The 21,289-nt window shown below is 40.8% G+C and overlaps 1 protein-coding gene across 3 annotated transcripts in view; it reads left to right on the forward strand.

Moving 5' to 3' along the window:
* The window catches only part of LOC126162193 (intraflagellar transport protein 80 homolog), a 432,276-nt gene that overhangs the window by 152,302 nt on the left and 258,685 nt on the right, over positions 1 to 21,289 (forward strand). For all 3 annotated transcript variants that reach the window (XR_007535032.1, XM_049918521.1, XM_049918522.1), the window contains exons 7-8: positions 19,263 to 19,387; positions 19,486 to 19,734. Coding sequence is in view for 2 of the 3 variants with exons in the window: in XM_049918521.1 (XP_049774478.1) it covers positions 19,263 to 19,387; positions 19,486 to 19,734 (374 nt within the window). In the remaining variant the exon portion in view is untranslated. The remainder of the gene's footprint in view (positions 1 to 19,262; positions 19,388 to 19,485; positions 19,735 to 21,289) is intronic.

Genomic DNA, 21,289 nt, shown 5'->3' on the forward strand with positions numbered 1-21,289 from the left:
GAGGACATGTCAGGATACCAGGCAATGAACTTGCTGATAGCTTAGCCAAACAGGGTACTGGTAAGACAGCTCTGGAGATCAGCCTGCCGGAGACTGATCTCCGATCGGTCTTCAGCTGCAAATTTTTTGTAATCTGGGATACTGGATGGCACACTGTCAGTACTGCAGGTATACTCCATGTTATCAAGGAGACAGTGAATGTGTGATGGTCACCCATTCAAGTCACTTGCAGGCACTCTGCTGTTCCAGGGTGTATACGACCCGGGAAATCCGGGAAAAACCTGGGAATTTTTTCATCCGGGAGAAAACTGGGAAAAACCTGGAAATTTTTCAGAATTCTGAAAATTTTTCATTATTTTAGTTTTCAGGTAAATTTTTGTAGTTTTGACTGGTAAGAACTGATGTTACTGTATCCTGCTACTGGAGAATAATATTGCAGCAATAAAACATAAACGGAAAAAAAAACTTTATTTGCAATTGAAATGTGCCATTTACAACAACAAAATACCATGCACACACAAGTGCCTGGAAACAGCAAAAATATGTCAATGGCTATAGGGCAAAGCGTATGCAACACTTCATAACAATAAACTGCTTTCCATGAGCGTGACATCATAATTGTTTGCATTAAGTTTATTTGAGCAGTTGCCAGCGGCCTCATGGACATGCACAATTGACTCGCATTTGAGCAGTACCTTCTCCCGGTTCTGGCTACTTGAAGTGTGGCTGTAAGCTGTGTAGGCAATAGCAGCAAGCAGTCAGATGCTAATGAGAAAAATTTTTCTCGTGCACCCTAGCTGCCAGATTTGTGCATGCTTAGAGTAGTCTGAATTGTAGAGGGGATCGGGGTAGTCTCCATGTGACCCATGTTTACGTTAAGTGATTTCGCTGTTTCCACTTCATTTACCGCTCCCACGTCAAATGAAAACAAAATGGATTTCTATGTCTGGGGGCTATCAAGTGAATTAAAATACATTCACTTAATTATGAAAGGCAAAAATAAATTATTATTTTCAATTTTCTGATTTGATTTTATTTCATTTCCACCTTTGGCAGTCAAGCATTAATCACCTTGCAGAACAATGAAGTTATTTTTGTCACTTTGCTAAGGAAATTTGGCTTTATTAATCTTTTCTGCTGAGGCAATCAATTTATTTGAAATGAAGTGTTTCATTCCACAGTATTGGCTAGTTCCAATTGTTCGCTGATTTTCAAATGAGTGTTTTCACCTTCTGCCATGTATGGCATTATGTCATAATAAGGAAGCAAACATCAGATAGAACAGTACTGGTATTCCAAGAAAATTTGCATCCTAAAAACCACACAAAAACTTAATATCATTGGAGCCTACTTCATTGTGAACCTTGACAAATCAATGTGCACTTCAAGATGAATTATGCATTTTAGTGTAATTTACGAAATTCCGATGCTCTTGGAGTATCCTCTGATATCCTGTTTCTTTTATTGTATAATGTAAGATCTTTTAATGCTCTATACATACAAACACGCAAGCTTCCTACATTATCACAGCTGCGCACATGCAATAATGCCCACTTTCTGGCGCTCTTCGGCAGCTGCTATAATGAACCTATTTGTCACGGTCTTGGGAAGTATTGTGAATGGTGTTTCGAAAAGCTTTACTTTCAAAGTAAATTTCCTTTTACACAAGTTGTATTATGTGTGGGAACATGGGATGAATTTCTTAAATCACAGAGCATTTGACTCTTATTTAAAACTTAACACTTTAAGGACCAGCCACTTAGAAGAATTTCGAGCCCAGAAGATCAGACATTTATGTCATTGTTTTAAATTTACTGGCACATTTGAGTGAAATATCTTAAAGTATAACACACGCAAGAAAAGATCAAATTTACAAATGAAAGCTTAGATTCTCTTGTAGCTTATTAATTTTTGAGACCAATATTATATGTGAAAACTTAGCTTTTCATGTAGCTTCGCTATGTATATCGATGTACACCATAAAGTTTTCCTCTTTATGTGTTCCCACTACTTAACAGTGATCTTGCTATTCGCTGACTACAACACGTGACCTATGCTCTGTATATCTGCTGTCATCAGCTGGCGAGATCACATGGCATGAGATATGATTGGCTTACAAAATGGTATCGCAATCTCAATTTCAATGCTCCAGAAACTAACGTGCTGTGTGTGATGAAATTCAAATTTATACTTTCTGAAAACAAAGATGATGTAACCTACCAAACAAAAGCATTAGCATGGTGATAGACACACAAACAAACACAAACACACACACAAAATTCAATCTTTCACTACCAACGGTTGCTTTATCAGGAAAGAGGGAAGGAGAGGGAAAGATGAAAGGATGTGGGTTTTAAGGGAGAGGGTAGGGAGTCATTCCAATCCCGGGAGCGGAAAGACTTACCTTAGGGGGAAAGAAGGACAAGTATACACTCGCACAAACACACATATCCATCCGCACATATATAGACACAAGCAGACATTTGTAAAGGCAAAGAGTTTGGGCTGAGATGTCAGTCGAGGCGGAAGTACAGAGGCAAAGATGTTGTTGAATGACAGGTGAGGTATGAGTGACGGCAACTTGAAATTAGCGGAGGTTGAGGCCTGGTGGGTAAGGGGAAGAGAGGATATACTGAAGGGCAAGTTCCCATCTCCAGAGTTCTGACAGGTTGGTGTTAGTGGGAAGTATCCAGATAACCCGGATGTGCTGGCCGTGCACCAAGGCATGTTTAGCCACATTACCAACAAACACTGTCTGCCTGTGTCCATTCATGCGAATGGACAGTTTGTTGCTGGTCATTCCCACATAGAATGCATCACAGTGTAGGCAGGTCAGTTGGTAAATCACGTGGGTGCTTTCACACGTGGCTCTGCCTTTGATCGTGTACACCTTCCGGGTTACAGGACTGGAGTAGGTGTTCGTGTGAGGGTGCATGTGACAGGTTTTACACCGGGAACGGTTACAAGGGTAGGAGCCAGAGGGTAGGGAAGGTGGTTTGGGGATTTCATAGGGATGAACCAAGAGGTTACGAAGGTTAGGTGGACGGCGGTACTCCACCAAGAGTGTCTTTCCGCCGTCCACCTAACCTTCGTAACCTCATGGTTCATCCCTATGAAATCCCCAAACCACCTTGCCTACCCACTGGCTCCTACCCTTCTAACCGCCCCTGGTGTGGAACCTGTCCTATGCACCCTCCCACCACCACCTGCTCCAGTCCTGTAACCCGGAAGGTGTACACGATCAAAGGCAGAGCCACGTGTGAAAGCACCCACGTGATTTGCCAACTGACCTGCCTACACTGTGAAGCTTTCTATGTGGGAATGACCAGCAACAAACTGTCCATTCACATGAATGGACACAGGCAGACAGTGTTTGTTGGTAATGAGGATCACTCTGTGGCTAAACATGCCTTGGTGCACGGCCAGCACATCTTGGCACAGTGTTACACCGTCCGGGTTATCTGGATACTTCCCACTAACACCAACCTATCAGAACTCCAGAGATGGGAACTTGCCCTTCAGTATATCCTCTCTTCCTGTTACCCACCAGGCCTCAACCTCCGCTAATTTCAAGTTGCCGCCGCTCATACCTCACCTGTCATTCAACAACATCTTTGCCTCTGTACTTCCGCCTTGACTGACATCTCAGCCCAAACTCTTTGCCTTTACAAATGTCTGCTTGTGTCTGTATATGTGCGGATGGATATGTGTGTGTGTGTGTGTGCGTGAGTGTATGCCTGTCCTTTTTTCCCCCTAAGGTAAGTCTTTCCGCTCCCGGTATTGGAATGGCTCCTTACCCTCTCCCTTAAAACCCACATCCTTTCGTCTTTCCCTCTCCTTCCCTCTTTCCTGATAAAGCAACCATTGGTTGTGAAAGCTTGAATTTTGTGTGTGTGTTTGTGTTTGTTTGTGTGTCTATCAACATGCTAACGCTTTCGTTTGGTAAGTTACATCAACTTTGTTTTTAGATATATTTTTCTCATGTGGAATGCTTCCCTCTATTGTATTCAAATTTATACTTTCGTAATACAACTCCTCCTCCCATGAACAATGGACCTTGCCATTCGTGGGGAGGCTTCTGTGCCTCAGTGATACAGGTAGCTGTACCTTAGGTGCAACCACAGTGGAGGAGTATCTGTTGAGAGGCCAGACAAACATGGATCCTGAAGAGGGGCAGCAGCCTTTTCAGTCATTGCAGGGTCAACAGTCTGGACGATAGACTGAGCTGGTCTTGTAACATTAACCAAAACGGCCATGCTAGTACTGCAAACAGCTGAAAGCAGGAGGAAACTACAGCCATAATTTTTCCCGAGGGCATGTAGCTATATTGTATGGTTAAATTATGTTGGCGTCCTCTTGGGTAAATTATTCCAGAGGTGAAAAAGTCCGCCGTTTGGATCTCCAGGTGGGGCTACTCAGGAGGACGTCGTTATCAGGGGAAAGAAAAGTGGTGTTCTACAGATCGGAGCATGCAATGTCAGATCCCTTAATTGGGCAGGTGGGTTAGAAAATTTAAAAAGAGAAATGGATAGGTTAATGCTAGATATAGTGGGAATTAGTGAAGTTTGGTGACAGGAGGAACAAGACTTCAGGTCAGGTGAATACTGGGTTATAAATACAAAATCAAATAGGGGTACTGCAGGAGTAGGTTTAATAATTAATAAAATAAAATAGGAGCTACTATGAACAGCATAGTGAATGCATTAGTGTTGTCACGATAGATACAAAGCCCATGCTTACCACAGTTGTAAAAGTTTATATGCCAACTAGCTTTGCAGATGATGAAGAGATTGAAGAAATGTATGATGAGATAAAAGAAATTAAACAATGGAAAATCCAGGATGGAATGTAACAATACAAGAGAAGGAAAGTTGCTACTCACCATATAGCAGAGAAGCTGAGTCGCGACAGGCACAACAAAAAGATTCACACAATTACAGCTTTTGGCCATTAAGGCCTTTGTCAGCAGTAGACACACATATATACACACACGCAAACACACACACACTTACGTAAACACAACTTGCACACTCGTCTGCAGTCTCAGAGAGCTGAACCCACACTGTGAACAGCAGCACCAGTGCATGATGGGAGTGGCGACTGGGTGTATGTAAGGAGAAGGCTGGGGCAGGGAGGGGGAGGGATAGTATTGTGGGAGTGGTGGACAGTGAAATGTTGCAGTTTAGATGGAGGGCTGGAGAGAAGGTGTGGAGGTGGAGAGGATAAGTAGCAGAAAGGAGAGAAATAAAGAGAAATTAAAAGACTGGGTGTGGCGGTGAAATGACGGCTGTGTTGTGCTGGAATGGGAACAGGGGGGGGGGGGGGGGGTTGGATGGGTGAGGACAGTGACTAACGAAGGTTGAGGCCTGTAGGGTTACGGGAAAGTAGGAGGTATTGCAGGGATAGTTCCCACCTAAGCAATTCAGAAAAGCTGGTGTTGGTTGGGAGGATCCATATGACACAGGCTGTGAAGCAGTCATTGAGATGAGGGATATCATGTTTGGCAGCGTGTTCAGCAACAGGGTGGTCCACTTGTTTTTTTTTTTGCCATAGTTTGTCAGTGGCCATTCACGTGGACAGACAACTTGTTGGTTTTCATGCCTACATAGAATGCAGCACAGAGGTTGCAGCTTAGCTAGTAAATCACATGACTGGTTTCACAGGTAGCGCTGCCTTTGATGGGATAGGTGATGTTAGTGACTGGATTGGAGGAGGTGGTGGTAGGAGGATGTATGGGACAGATCTTGCATCTAGGTCTATTACATGGGTATGAGCCCCGAGATAAGGGATTGGGAGCAGGGGTTGTGTAAGGATGGACAAGTATATTGTGTAGGTTCGGTGGACGGTGGAATACCATGGTAGGAGGGGTGGGAAGGATAGTGGGGAGGACATTTCTCATTTCAGGGCACGATGAGAGGTAATCAAAACCCTGGTGGAGAATGTAATTCAGTTGCTCCAGTCCCGGATGGTACTGAGTTACAAGGGGAATGCTCCTCTGTGGCCAGACTGTGGGACTTTGGGAGGTGGTGGGAGACTGGAAAGATAAGGCACGGGAGATTTGTTTTTGTACAAGGATGGGAGGATAATTACGGTCATTGAAGGCTTCAGTGAGACCCTCGGTATATATTGAGAGGGACTGCTCATCACTACAGATGCGACGACCATGGGTGGCTAGGCTGTACGGGAGGGACTTCTTGGTTATGGAATCAGTGGCAGCTGTCTAAGTGGAGGTACTGCTGGTAGTTAGTAGGTTTGATATGGTTGGAGGTACTGATGTAGCCATCTCTGAGGTGAAGGTCAATATGTAGGAAGGTGGCTTGTTGGGTTGAGTAGGACCAGGTGAAGAAAATGGGGGAGAAGTTGTTGAGGTTCTGGAGGAATGTGAATAAGGTGCCCTCACCTTCAATCCAGATAGCAAAGATGTTATCAGTGAATCTGAACCAGGTGAAGGGTGTAGGATTCTCGGTTTTTAGGAAGGATTCCTCTAGATGGCCCATGAATAGGTTAACATAGGATGGTGCCATGCGGGTGCCCATAACCATACCACGGATTTGTTTGTAGGTAATGCCTTCAAAGAAGAAGTAATTGTGGGTGAGGATGTAGTTAGTCTTGGAGACTAGGAAGGAGGTTGTTGGTTTGGAATCCATAGGGCGTCTGGAAAGGTGGTGTTCAATAGCAGTAAGGCCATGGGCATTAGGAATGTAGTGTACAGGGGGGTGGCATCGATAGTGACAAGCAGGGCACCATGTGGTAAAGGGACAGGAACTATGGAGAGTCGGTCGAGGAAGTGGTTGGTATCTTTTATATAGGAGGATAGGTTCCGGGTAATAGGTTGAAGGTGTTGGTCTACGAGAGCATAGATTCTCTCAGTGGGGGCACAGTAACCGGACACAATGGGTCATCCTGGGTGGTTGGGTTTATGGACTTTAGACCATGATAGATACTCCCTACAGGAAAATTAAGGAGACCTTTATGGAAAAGAGAACCACCTGTATGAATATCAAGACCTCAAATGGAGAACCAGTCCTAAGCAAAGAAGGGTAGACAGAAAGGTGGAATGAGTTTATAAAGGGTCTGTACAAGGGCAATGTACTTGAGGGCATTATTATTGAAATGGAAGAGGACGCAGGTGAAGATGTGATGGGAATAAGATACTGCATGAAGAATTTGACAGAGCATTGAAAGACCTAAGTCGTAACAAGGCCCCAGGAGTAGACAACATTCCATTAGAACCACTGATAGCCTTGGGAGAGCCAGCCCTGACAAAACTCTACCATCTGGTGAGCAAGATGTATGAGACAGGTGACATACCCTCATACTTTGAGAATATATTAATTCCAATCTGAAAGAAAGCAAGTGTTGACAGATGTGAAAATTACCGAAGTACCAGTTTAATAAGTCGTGGCTGCAAAAAACTAACACGAATTCTTTACAGATGAATGGAAATCTGGTAGAAGCTGACCTCATGGAAGATCATATTGGTTCCATAGAAATGTTGGAAGATGGGAGGCAATACTGACTCTATGACTTATCTTAGAAGATAGGTTAAGAAAGGCAAACCTACATTTCTATCATTTGTAGACTTAGAGAAAGCTTTTGCCAGTGTTGACTGGAATATTCTCTTTCAAATTCTGAAGGTGGCAGGGGTCAAATAAAGGGAGCAAAAGGCTATTTACAGTTTATACAGAAGCCAGATAGCAGTTATAAAGAGTTGAGGGACACGAAAGGGAAGCAGTGGTTGAGAAGGAAGTGAGACAGGTTTGTAGCCTATTTCCAATGTTATTCAGTCTGAATATTGAGCAAGCAGTAAAGGAAACAACAGGAAAATTTGGAGTACATATTGAAATCCATGGAGAAGAAATAAAAACTTTGAGGTTTGCTGATGACATTGTAATTCTGTCAGAGACAGTGAAGGACCTGGAAGAGCAGTTGAATGCAGAATGGACAGTATCTTGAAAGGAGGATGTAAGATGAACTTCAACAAAAGCAAAACAAGGATAATGGATTGTAGTCAAATTAAATCAGGTGATGCTTAGGGAATTAGATTAGGAAATGAGACGCTTTAAGTAGTAAATGAGTTTTTATATTTGAGGAGCAAAATAATTAATGATGGGTGAAGTAGAGAGGATATAAAATGTAGATTGGCAATGGCAAGGAAAGCGTTTCTGAAGAAGAGAAATTTATTAACATCGAGTATAGTTTTAAGTGTAAGGAAGTCGTTTCTGAAAGTATTTGTATGGAGTGTAGCCATGTATGGAAGTGAAACATGGATGATAAGTAGTTTAGACAAGAAGAGAATAGATGCTTTCGAAATGTGGTGCTACAGATGAACGCTTATGATTAGATGGGTAGATCACGTGACTAATGATGGCGTACTGAATAGAACTGGGGAGGAGAGGAATTTGTGGCACAACTTTACTAGAAGATCGGTTGATAGGACACCTTCTGAGGCATCAAGGAATCATCAGTTTATTCGAGGGAAGCACCTAGGGTAAAAATCGTAGAGGGAGACCAAGGAATGAATACACTAAGCAGATTCAGAAGGATGTAAGGTGCAGTAGTTACTCAGAGATGAAGAAGCTTGCAGAGAATAGAGCAGCATGGAGAGCTGCATCAAACCAGTCTCTGTACTGAACATCACATCAACAACAACAATTCAAAACTATGCAGGAAATATGTTGCTCCCCATCAAAGGTCTTTCCAAAACTTATCTCCCTTCTTTTTCCCTAAAATGCTGGGAAGGTCTGTGTCAGTGTATAAAACATTAACCATTCAAAGGATTGATAAATTTTACATTTCAGAGGGAAAATCTGTTGAAAACCTGATACCACTTAGCAAGGAAAAAGTGCATCTTCACCCAGGAAAAAGTATATTTTTTAACAGGAATATCTGGGAAAAATCCAGGAATTATATTTCCTTGTCCACTTATACACTCTGTGTCCTTTTCCTGATCTGCATTGGCCATACGTGCCTAACACATGGTCACCTCCTCCATCGCGAGGATCCACCTTGGTGTCGCTGTGGCTCTTGTATGACTGTCATCCACGTCTTATTGGACTGCCCAATTTTAGCCGCTCTACGGCGGACTTTTAACCTTCCCAGCACCCTGTCTACAGTGTTGGGCGACAATGTCTCCACGAGGATTTAGTTTTACATTTTATTCATGTGGCAGCGAGAGGGGGGGGTTTATGGTACAAACTAAGGTTGGGTGTCTGGCCTTCTATCCTAGACTTCCACCCTCCCTCCCTTTTACCTCTTTGTAACTCTTTCTTTGATTTTGTTTGCCATAGTGTTCGTCTTTTCCTTATATGTGTTCTTTTCACCTTGTCTTTTAGGCTGGCAATTTTAGTATGTTGCACAGAGGCTGGCTCATCCTTTCTTATCCTTGTGATCAGCCAGCCCTGGCCAACTGCTATGTGATTTTATTACCTTCCTCTACCTTTTCTTTTAGTGTCTGTTTCCCCCTTTGGTTTGCTTCTTTCATTTTTGCATTCGGTGTGGTTCCTTGTTAGTTTTATGCCCTTTTACCTTCCCCAACTCGTTTGTTTTTAATTGTTTTTCCTTAAGACTTGTTTGCTTGAGGAAAAAGGGACTGATTCCCCTGTAGTTTGGTCCCTTTATAACCCCAAACCAACCAACTAACCTTGGCAGCAATGCTGCTCATGCTGCTGTATCATGCTTTGGGACAGCTTGTGAGGGGACAGAGTGGGAAGCACATCACGAGGTATGCTTACCAAAACAGGCTAGTACATGAGGGCAGCTGATGGTATTGTGTGTACATTAGCTTACTTACTCACCATCATTTATCATAACAAAACTACTGAAATGTTAGCACAACCATGGTTAACAGTTAATTCATTATAAAACCTGCATTAGATTACTGAAAAATTAGGTAAACTTATGCTTCTATGGATTCTCACACTCTTTTTAATGTTACTGTGATGTTAGCTTGTCATCAAGCATTTTCTATCAGTACTTACATCCTGCCAAATCTTACCCTCATCATTGTTAGCAAATTGATCTCATACTGTAGTGCACACTATAATATCACACTATAACATATAACTGGGTAAACATGTATCGTAAGGACACATTAGAATGCAGTGTAAATTTCTGCATGCTGTGCAATTATTTTAAGAGAGCATAATTGATGACATGAGACTGTTTCAGAAAATATTAATAATTATTGCTATTCCAACTGAATCTTTTTGTCTCTCCGGACAGATGGAATACCTACAAGAGAAAAAGAGATTTGACTGCTGTTAAATCCGAAGCAGTAGTTCTTCATATTAAGTATAGTGCTGTACCACTTGTGTCTGAGCAAACATTTCTTCTGACAAGATTGTAATCCTGGTAAATTCCTACAAAAGAGCTAACTTTTGGGGAAATAAAACAGACAGAGAAAAAAAGGTCTCACTAAGTTTACTATTGAATGTGGGATGAGCAAGGATAGAACCAGTACCCAAAAGAGGAAAGTAACAAAGGAAACAAGGAAAGAAGATAGCCTCAAAGACAGATTCCCTCCACCCTTTTCCTAGTCCCCTCCACAAAACCACACACAGTTAATTTTCATTGGTCTGAAATAGTAGAGTGTAGAGGCCTCTTTTTGGTGGGCCAGTGGTCTCAACACCCTTCTATTTCAGACCAATGTCAATTAAGTGCTCACCAACTGAGAGTTAAAAACTACTTTTACCGGTTCACATTTCTTTTCCAAATATTCAGGTAGGACCTTGCAACAGTATTGATATAAAACTTCCTAGCAAATTGAAACTGTGTGCCACACTGGGGCTCATGCCCAGTACCTTTGCCTTCTACAGCCAAGTGTTCCACCAAATGTTTGCCTGCAAAATTTGAAGGTCCCAGGTTCAAGTCTTGATCCAGCAAACAGTTTTAATCTGCCATGAAGTTTCATATCAATGTACACTCAGCTGCAGAGTGAAAATTCATTATGCCCCCAGACTGTGGCTAAGCCATGTCTCTGCAGTATCCTTTCTTCCAGGAGAGCTAATTCTGCAAGGTATGCAGGAGAATGTCTGTGATGAAGGTAGTACTGACGGCAGTAAATCAGTGAGGATGGATTGTGAGTCCTTGCTTGGATAGCTCAGCGGGTAGGTAGAGCAATTGCTTGCAAAAGGCAAAGATGCAGGGTTTGAGTTCTGGCCTGACACACAGTTTTAATCTGTCAGGAAGTCTTATATCAGCATACATGCAGCCGTAGAGTGAAAATTCATTCTAGTATTAATATAATTCTCATTATTTGATGAAAGATTTGTGAAAGTTACATCAATAAAATTAAATTCATTTTGTAATTAATTGAAGTGTTTACATATTATTTTATAAGGAAATAAGTGTATAAATGCAGTTGCCTGCTATGAGATTTTGCTCAGATTGTTACATCTGTGTTTTTAATCTTCAGTTTGCATTAAAATTATTTGAGAGATAAACCAAAAACTTAATATTCCTTAATACTACAACCAAAAATAATGAAAGGCATAGAATTGTGCATCAGTAGTATAAATATTTAATAGAAGGATCTTAAATTGTAGTTGTGTATTCGAATACCATCATTAGTTAACTCAGGCTCATCTGGATAGTGTTCCATAACCACATGGGCTCATGGTGAGTAATATCACACCTCTCAATGGTACTTACTTACCTAACATTAGGAGTATAAAATGGTGGATATATAATATCATCATATTTATTTAGTGGCATAATTCAGCATTAGGGTTCTTTACAATTGCTTTGCCCTATTTGAAGAGGCAAAACTGGCCAACAGTCATGATTGGAGACAACTTATCCAGTCACATGTCTTTACGTGTTATTGAAGAGTGTGAGCGGAACAATATTTCATTCATTCCCCTTCCCCCCAATAGCAAGCATCTCCTCCAACCGCTCGATGTAAGCTTCTTCAGGCCAATGAAAGCAGCGTGGCAAGCTGTATTAACTGATTGGAAGAAACACACTCGTGGGACCATTTCCAAGGATGCCTTCCCATCTCTTTTGGAGCAGATACTTCTAAGATTTCAGCAAACTCCAAGGAGAACATAAAGGGTAGATTTCGCACCATGGGCCTAATCCCTTTTGATCGAGATCATGTCTTACAAAAATTGCCTGATAATGAGGAGACCAGCAAAGCAATGCAGACGCATGGTCTTCCACTTTTGAAGAAATACTCAAAGAAATTTGTTATACTCCAAATAAGCTTTGTAGCTCCAGCCACAACTGAAAACTAGATGTTCAGCCTGGAAAATCAATCACTGGCTGAGATTTTCAAGGAAACGAAAACAGTGCTGAAACAAGTGACAGTGCTTTTAGCAGTAGTGAAAGTGGAAACGACACATCATCCAATAAAGTTGAACTGCTGAAAGAAGAGGCTTTTCTTGTTGCAGAGTACAAATATGAACGTGGAAACAAGGAGCAAACAAGGCAGTATGTTGGAGTGGTCACAAATGTTGGTGCTACGGAAGTAAGTGTGAAATTCTTGTGCCCACAAGAGAACAGTAAAAACATATTTGTGTTTCCTAATGTCCCCGATGAAGACACAACACAAAAATTGCAAATTTCAAGAATACTTACCACACCAGTTGAGAAGAGAGGAATGTTCATTTTTCAAGAAGATGTGCTTTAGACTCAAAGACAGTCGTTTATTTAAAGTGTTTGCAACTTAATTTAGAATGATGAGTGAGAAAAATTATTTTGACCTTTTATTTAAATTACTTTGTTTGTTTCTGTCCATTTCTAATATTTCAGTTAAGAACAGTAAAAAAAATTTATTTAAATTCTTGCAAAATAAAAGCTTATCTGTAATATATAAAATTCATTATATCATTCAATATCACTTATTCGTAACAAAGAGCTACCTTAAAATGTATAAAATGTCACCGAAATCAAATAAAAAGCATGTAGAATTTATAAAAAAGGCAGTAACTGTCCGAATTTGCCCTCTATGTACTGTAACTTTGAACAGAGATTTACAAAACACATGTGTCCGCAATTACCCCAATCCATGGGGTGACATCGGGCACTTTATTTAACTGCCTCAGATAAATATACCTACACATACACTTTCTGGTTCTGGGATATTTTATTCGTTACACATATACCCTACCACTTCCATAATAATTAATTTAATCTAACAATATATAAGGAAGTTACAATCAAAATAATGACAAAACCACCTGAAATCACCCCGTTTGATGGTTCCTATATATCTCCCCATGTGCACATTGTGTGTATCATTGTACACACCCCTTTTCTACCTGCACTTTCACCTCAGAGTAGGGTACTCAAATAAAAATTTGACAATATAAATTCTAAGGATAGTAGGTGGAGGGGGGGGGGGGTGTAGAGGATCAGTCTACTGAAAAAAAAAAAAAAAAATGAAGAAATATAATGATGAACTTGGGTCCTTGTAGGCTTCACAAAGAATGTAAATCCCTGAGGAAACATAGCACGTAGTTATTACCAATCTACATCACTGACACCAAAAAGTGTATTCCAATAACTTTCTCTATATACCCCATGTAGCTCAATATTTTGAATAAAGGCATGAGGTCGACCTTCTACTTCAGATCTTCTTTCTCTTTCTTTTAATTTTTCATAAATATTGAAATTCATCAATGTTCAGTTTACACTTAAAGGTACACCTGAATCTCACTCTTTTATTTTCTTTGTTAACCATCCCACCAATCAAAATTCTGTACAAAAATCACACATTTCAGATGGAACAATATCAAATACAGATTGACCATCAAGTTTGTTGTTATTAGTTCTGAATTTAAATAATGTCTCCCAAATAGATTGTTCACCTACAAACTTGACAAAAGAGGCACGTCAGCATATAATGCAATATTTGATGAACCTTTTGTTCAATTAAACTGTCCACTCATTCCTCCAATGTCCTTAAAGTAGAATATGAAGTTACTAATTCATCTGAATCTGTATCTTGTTCTGAATCTTGAGTGTGACACTATTGTGTGTAATTTGTTGTGGATCTGTATTTAGTTTGATAGCATATCCATTTATCAGATTGATAACTAAATCAAACTGTCCAAGTACTTCAGAATGTAACTCACATTATATATTGAAGCTAGTGGATTCAGATAACTTTTTATTTATTCCTAATTTTTTCTGACAGGAGTCATTAAAGGATTGACCCATCTGAGTGGTAGTCAAATCTAGCCTGACATTTGTTTCAGAAATACCTCGTTCAACTTTAGCAACCCTGAGCCTCTATTTTTGCATTTAATTCATTAGTTGTCCCAGCAAGAATCTTTAAGTCATCACCCTGAGATTTTAAGACTGTTTTTAACTCTGCTTCTAAACCAGCAATAGTAGTATGTCTTTGATCATTAGTTGTATCTAGCTTTTCATTCAGTTTATCACCATGGGGCTATATGTCAGCATTGTATTGACTAACTGTCCTGTTCTAATGTTTAACTCATACACAGCCTTGAGCATTTCCTCCATCATTCTGGTCAGTACAAGCAGACAGTTGAAGCAACAGTATGTTTACAATTACTTTTCGGCCACCAAGAATGGTGTAAGTGTCAGTAACCTCCTTAAGAAACCTTAGTAGCACAAAATCAATTTCGACTACACCAAACACCCACAAGTATTAAAAAAAAAGTTAATTTGGCTTCAATACAGCTCAATGAATTCAGTTGAGTAACGTGCCATTCCAAGGGGATGATGACTAGTTGGGTCGTTGCACTCAGTGAGACCATATTGTTGTAGACTGCCATTGATATCTCTAGCTGCTGCATCATTGCTGGCGACCCGATGAACACAGTTGTCACAATTTGTAGTATTGCTCATCAATCTCCCAACTCATGGGCTTCAAATAATCTTCTGCAACACATCTTTTGCTGATACTTTTGTTGCTTATCAACAGAATTATTCTTTCTTAAATGCTTGCCTTTTCATATGTATATTTAGCTACTCACTTCTCCTCAACAGTCTATTGTTTACTCAGGTGTTGATGACAACAGTGATAACTGTCCTGTTGATCTTCACTTAAAATTCCAAATTGTTCTTGAATACTTCCTAGTTTCTAGTTATTATTGACATTCTACAGCAATCTGATACAATTCCAACATTAATTGTTCTGGGTCTTGTTACCAGGGTTTCAGAATTTGTTGTTCCATTCACTGAGTATATTGACTTTCATAGGTTTGTATGCAACTGATCTTCAGTTAATGAATAATATTTAGTTCAATGGTGTTATTGACTTAGACTGCAAATCTCTTGGACTTCTTCTCTTCTCCAGTATGGAATATTGCTGGAAGTGAGATGCTTTAACATAACATGAAATCCTTGGAAATAAATATGAAGAGTTTCTTCAAAGACATCCTCTGTATGTTCTTTGATAACAGTACAGTAAATTCGTCTATGCAAGACTTTCTTAATGTAAGAATATCACATATAATTTTCTCTCCATATCTGACATAAGACCATAAATTAAACTGTGGAAAATCTGGGATGGAATGTAACAATATTATGAAAAGGAAAGCTGCCACTCACCATATAGCAGAGTTGCTGTGTGACAGATAGACACAACAAAAAGACCCCATTCCAGAAATCAGCAGGATTTCCAGTCCCTTCTCAAATCCTTAGGCCCATCCCAGAACCTCTCCCAGGAGTCCATGTCTCTGCTCACCCCTACCACTCCCCGTACACCTACCTTCTGCATGCTTTTTAAAGTCCATAAACCCAATCATCCAGGATGCCCACTGAGGCCAGTTACTGTGTCACTACTGAGAGAATCTGTGCTCTTGTAGACCAACAGCTTCAGCCTATTACCCGGAACCTACCCTCCTATATAAAAGGTACCAACCATTTCATCCACCGACACTCCACAGTTCCTGTCCCTTTACCACTCTGTGCCCTGCTCATCACTGTTGATGCCACCATCCCCTTTACACTAACATCCATGATCAACTATATCCTCACCCACAATTTCTTCTCCTTTGAAGGCATTACCTACAAACAAATCTGGGGTACAGCTATGGGCACCCACATGGCACCATGCTGTGCCAACCTATTCATGGGTCATCTAGAGGGATCCTTCCTAAACACAGAATGCTAAACCCCTCACCTGGTTCAGATTCATTGATGACATCTTTGCTGTCTGGATCAAAGGTGAGGACACCCTATCCATATTCCTCCAGAACCTGAACAACTTCTCTCTCATTTGCTTCAGCTGATTGTACTCAACCCAACAAGCCACATTCCTAGATTGACCTCCACCTCAAAGATGGCTACATCAGTACCTCTGTCCATATCAAACCTACTAACCACAAGCAATGCCTCCACTTTGACAGCTGCCACCCATTCCATATCAAGAAGTCCCTTCTATACAGTCTAGCCACCCATGGTCATCTCCTCTGTAGTGACAAGTGGTCCCTCTCGAAACAAACTGAGGGTCTCACTGAGGCCTTTACAGACCATAGTTATCCTACTAACTTCATACAAAAGCAAATCTCCCATGCTTTATCATTCCAGTGTCCCATAAGCTCCCAAAGTCTCACCATCCAGCCACAGAGGAGCATTCCCTCATAACTCAGTACCACACAGGACTGGAGCAACTGAACTATGTTCCCTACCACGTTTTTGACTACCTGTCATCGTGCCCTGAAATGAGAAATGACCTGCCCAATATCCTTCCCAACCTTCCCACAGTGATAATCCACCATACACTGAACCTACACAATTTATTTGTCCATCCCTACAAGGCCCCTGCTCCCAACCCCTTACCTCATGTTACATATCCCTGTAATAGACCTAGATGCAAGACCTGTCCCATACATCCTCCCACCACCACCACCACCTGGTCCAGTCCAGTCACAAATATCAGCTAACCTGTGAAAGGCAGAGCTACCTGTGAGACCAATCAGAGGATCTACAAGCTAAGCTACAACCACTGTGCTGCATTCTACATGGGCATGACAACCAGTGAGCTGTCTGTCTGCATGAATGGCCGCTGACAAACTGTGGCCAAAAAACAACTGGACCATCCTGTTGCTGGGCATGCCACCCAACATGACATTCTTCGCTTCAGTGAGTGTATCATAACGTGTGCCATCTGGATCCTTGCTGCCAATAACAGCTTTCCCTTCAATATATCCTATGTTACCATAACCCTGTTAGCCTCAACCTTCATTAGCCACTGTCCTCACCCACCTAGCTCCTTCCCTGTTCCCATTCCAGCAATATACAGCCATCATTCCACCATCACACATAGTCTTTTTACTTCTCTCCTTTTCTGCTACCCCCTCCCCCCACCCTCTCTCCCCACCTCTGTCTAACCTATCGATTGCACTTGGCTGCCCTACCCTCTCTTCACCTCATTCTTGAGCACTCCCCAGCAGCACTTCACTGTCTCCCACCACTATCCTGCCACCCCTCCCCCTCACTGCCCCACCTCCTCCTTATCCCCACTCAGTTGCCACTTCCATCATGCACTGCTGCTGTTGCTCGCTGTGTGGCTTCAGCTGGCAGAGGCTGCAGTCGTGTGTGTGTGTGTGTGTGTGTGTGTGTGTGTGTGTGTGTCTGTGTGTGTTGGCCTGTCTGTCTATCAGCTATTTTCAACAAAGTCTTTGTTGGTCAAAAGCTTATAGTGTGACAATCTTTTTGTTGTGATGATAGTTGTAAGCATGGTCAGGGAATGAATACATTTAAATTGTTCATTTATTTTTTTCCATTTCTATCAACATTATCAATTGTGGCTCTTGCTCCAGGACTAATATGCTTCTTTGGCCTGGGGCGTTGACCCATGGAGCATGCACAAATGCCTCACAAAGACCTTCTCTTATGAAGGTAATGTGGCCATTGTCCAATCATGAAGACATGCATTGTCTCTTGAACTGACTCACCACATGCAAAATACATAACAAACTTGCCCAACAGTTGTGCTATTCTATGTGCTAAATTGTTGTATCAATTTTATTTGTTTATGAACATCATTAGTCAGAACTGTGGATGTAGAATTATACATAACTTTTCCAGTGTTTTATGTTATATGACAAATTGCACATCTAACTTTGTGATAATTTTTTAGTGTATTTCTTACAATAGGGTAAAATACAGAAGACTTTTTGATTTTTAATGTTTTGATTATCTGTTTGACCTTACTAACTGTAAATAGATGTATATGCTGGTGACTGATTTTGTTGCAATCACATCTCTATAGAAGCCCATAGTCTCCTTCAAGATAATCTTTGCAACCAATTTCCTCTGCTACTTCCGGGACAGTGGATAAAGGGGGGGGGGGGGGGGGGACAACTATTGGAGATAAGCACAACTGCATCTTTTGTAATAATTGCATGTTATCTCCTGGTGGTGCGGGAAAAATGTAGTATCAACCAGAAAGAAACTTTTTGAGCAAAAAAAGAGAGGAAAACCACAGGCAAATAAGTTAGTTGTCTTGGGATTCACTTGCCACAGCAACGTTAGTATATTAATGTTTGTTCTACAAAAATGTGCAATTTTAATTTCTTCCAGTTTTTTTTTTTTTTATTTTTCCTCATTTACAATATAAATGTACAACAGATAGTATGAATACAAATTACTTAAAGAGCTGGAACAAGATTATCATCTTCGACGAAGTTATTGTTCAGTTATAATCAATATGAACAAATAATTACTTTTAGTATTACCCATATACTGGAGGTACTCATAAACATTTAAGTTTTTGGACAAAAAGTCATTCTTTGGAAGTAGACAACACACACACATTCACAGAAGCACAACTAACAGACCCATGGCCCCTATCTCCATCCGCTGTGATCTGATGATCTGAATGGGTCAGGCAGGAGATGGTGGCCGTGTGTGTGTGAGTTGGTCTTGTGTGTGTGTGTGTGTGTGTGTGTGTGTGTGTGTTTTCTATTTCTGAAGAAGGACTTTTGTGTCTGAAAGCTTAAATATTTACCAGCCTTTTCACTGTGCCTGTCTGTGACTTGCACCTCCTCTTGTGGTGAGTAGCAGTTTATTACTGTTAGAATATTATTATTACATATTGGACTTTCCATTGTTTGTTGGTAATTATAATATTTATACAAGTTTGTGTAATGGAAGCAAGTCATGTGTTTTCTTTTACTGGGCTGAGAGGAACTATTACTTCATTTGTGTGTATCCAGCAAAAGATGACGACACGCTAGGGATAGATGGTGGATTATAAGGTTGTTTATAATTTTTACTTCCCTACTGGCTATTTTTACTCTGTAAAAACTGTATTTATGTTGTTATCCGCTTGATTGTAGTGGTCCTATTCTTTGGAGAAAGTCAGAACTGGAAGCCTATTTAATATATCTTGGTCAAGTGATGGAACCCACATTGCAGGTGCCTGTGGAAACGGGCATGTAATATTTGCTCACACTGTTGAGAGGTATGTACTGAGTAAGTTATTTTTGTGAAAAAGCTGTTTAAAATCACTCATTTTAATCTTGTTTCTTTATTTATACATCTTCCTTTTTTCCCTTAAAGGAGGTTAGAATGGAAGAATTATGAAGCAACCGTCACTGATCGTAAATCAATTTCAGTCCATAATGTGAGTGATGATACTTGGGAAAAACTTGAATTTCCAGATCGAGTGATCAGATTATCTTTTGGATATAACCATTTGGTAGTGATCACACCCACACAGTGCCATATTTACAGTACAAAGAACTGGAATACGCCAGCCATTTTTGATCTACGAGAGGGGACAGTGTCTATGCTGCTACTTGCCGAAAGGTAAAATGTGGCACTAATTTGTACTTGTAGTGTTTATTAAGTGACTAGTGTGAGTGTATAGAACCTCACTGTACAAAATATTAATGATCCACTTAAAAGAGCACACTAGTCACTTTGGTGCCCTGTAGATGGCTGATGTAATTCAAGACAGTAAGTGATACAAATGAGAGGTGTTCAAATGAAAAGGTACAAAACAACACTGTGGCTATAATTGAAGTCTTTATTCAAAAGTAATCATCATGGATTTGAGAAAAACTTTTCCACTGTTTCACAGGCTGAAGGTTTCCCTATTCCCAGAATTCCTGTGGCTGTGACAGGAGCCAGTCCTCCACTGTTTGCTCCATTTCATCATCTAATGAGCGAAGTAGCACAGTGGTCAGCACTCTGGATTCACATTAGTGAGGACAGTGGTTCAAACCCATGTTTGACCATCCAGATTTAGGTTTTCCATGGTTTCCCTAAATTGCTCCAGGCAAATGCTAGGATGGTTCCTCTGAAAGAGCAATGCCAATTTCGTACCCACTTGACACAATCTGAGCTTGTGCTTTGTCTCTAATTACCTCTATGTCAATCTGACTTTAAATCCAATCTTCCTTCCTTCATCTGAGTTGAAGTGCTTCCCTTTACTCATCAAACTCATTGAGCATAAAAAAACTGTAACAGTGAAGTGTACTGTGAAACACTCCTTAGTCTATGCAAGTCCATGAAGAACAAATGGCCTGGGCTGCTCACAGAGGGAGTGATTGTGCTCCATGATAATGTGTACCCACACGTCTCCCAGGTCACACAAAGTGTAATGGCCAAGTTGTAATGGGAACAGCTTGAGCGTCCACCCTACAGCTCGGACCTGTCACCCTGTGACTTCCACATATCTGGTCTGCTAAAAAACATATCAGAGTTAAGCACTTAAACTTGCACAATGAACTGAAGGACACAGCGGACTGACCCCTGTCACAGCCACAGCAAATCTGGGAATAAGGGATCCTTTGGCTCATGAAATAGTAGGGTAGTTGTGCTCAGACCTCTGATGGTTACTTTTGAATAAGGACTTCAGTTATGTCCACAGAGTTGTTCCATATTTTTTAATTTGAACACCTCTTACAAGTGCCAGTGGGCTGTATGGAATTAATGCAATAAGGTAGGTCGGTGTAAAGAGGTGGCAGAAGTGCAGAGAGGGGCTATCATCTTTGGGTGTACCTATAACCATCCCATGGACGAAGTTCCCTGATTTATTGGTTAGTTAGTTATTTACATGATCCATGGATCTGCTGTGACCTATTGCTACGATGTGAACTTAGTCTGTTTTATTATCACAGAATACTTTTTCAGTGAGAAATGTGGCAGAATGCTGCACATTTACATGATTTCTGATTTTTAAGATTAAAAAAAAAAATACATACTTGCATATAGTGATTTATACCTCATTGTGTTCAGTCTCTCTCTCTCTCTCTCTCTCTCTCTCTCTCTCTCTCTCCCTCTCTCTCTCTCTCTCTCTCTCTCCCTCTCCCTCTCCCTCTGCCCCTCAGCCCCTTCTCTCTTACAACACATTACCCCC

This window comes from Schistocerca cancellata, chromosome 2, assembly GCF_023864275.1.
Source record: "Schistocerca cancellata isolate TAMUIC-IGC-003103 chromosome 2, iqSchCanc2.1, whole genome shotgun sequence".
NCBI classification, from domain to species: Eukaryota; Metazoa; Arthropoda; class Insecta; order Orthoptera; family Acrididae; genus Schistocerca; species Schistocerca cancellata.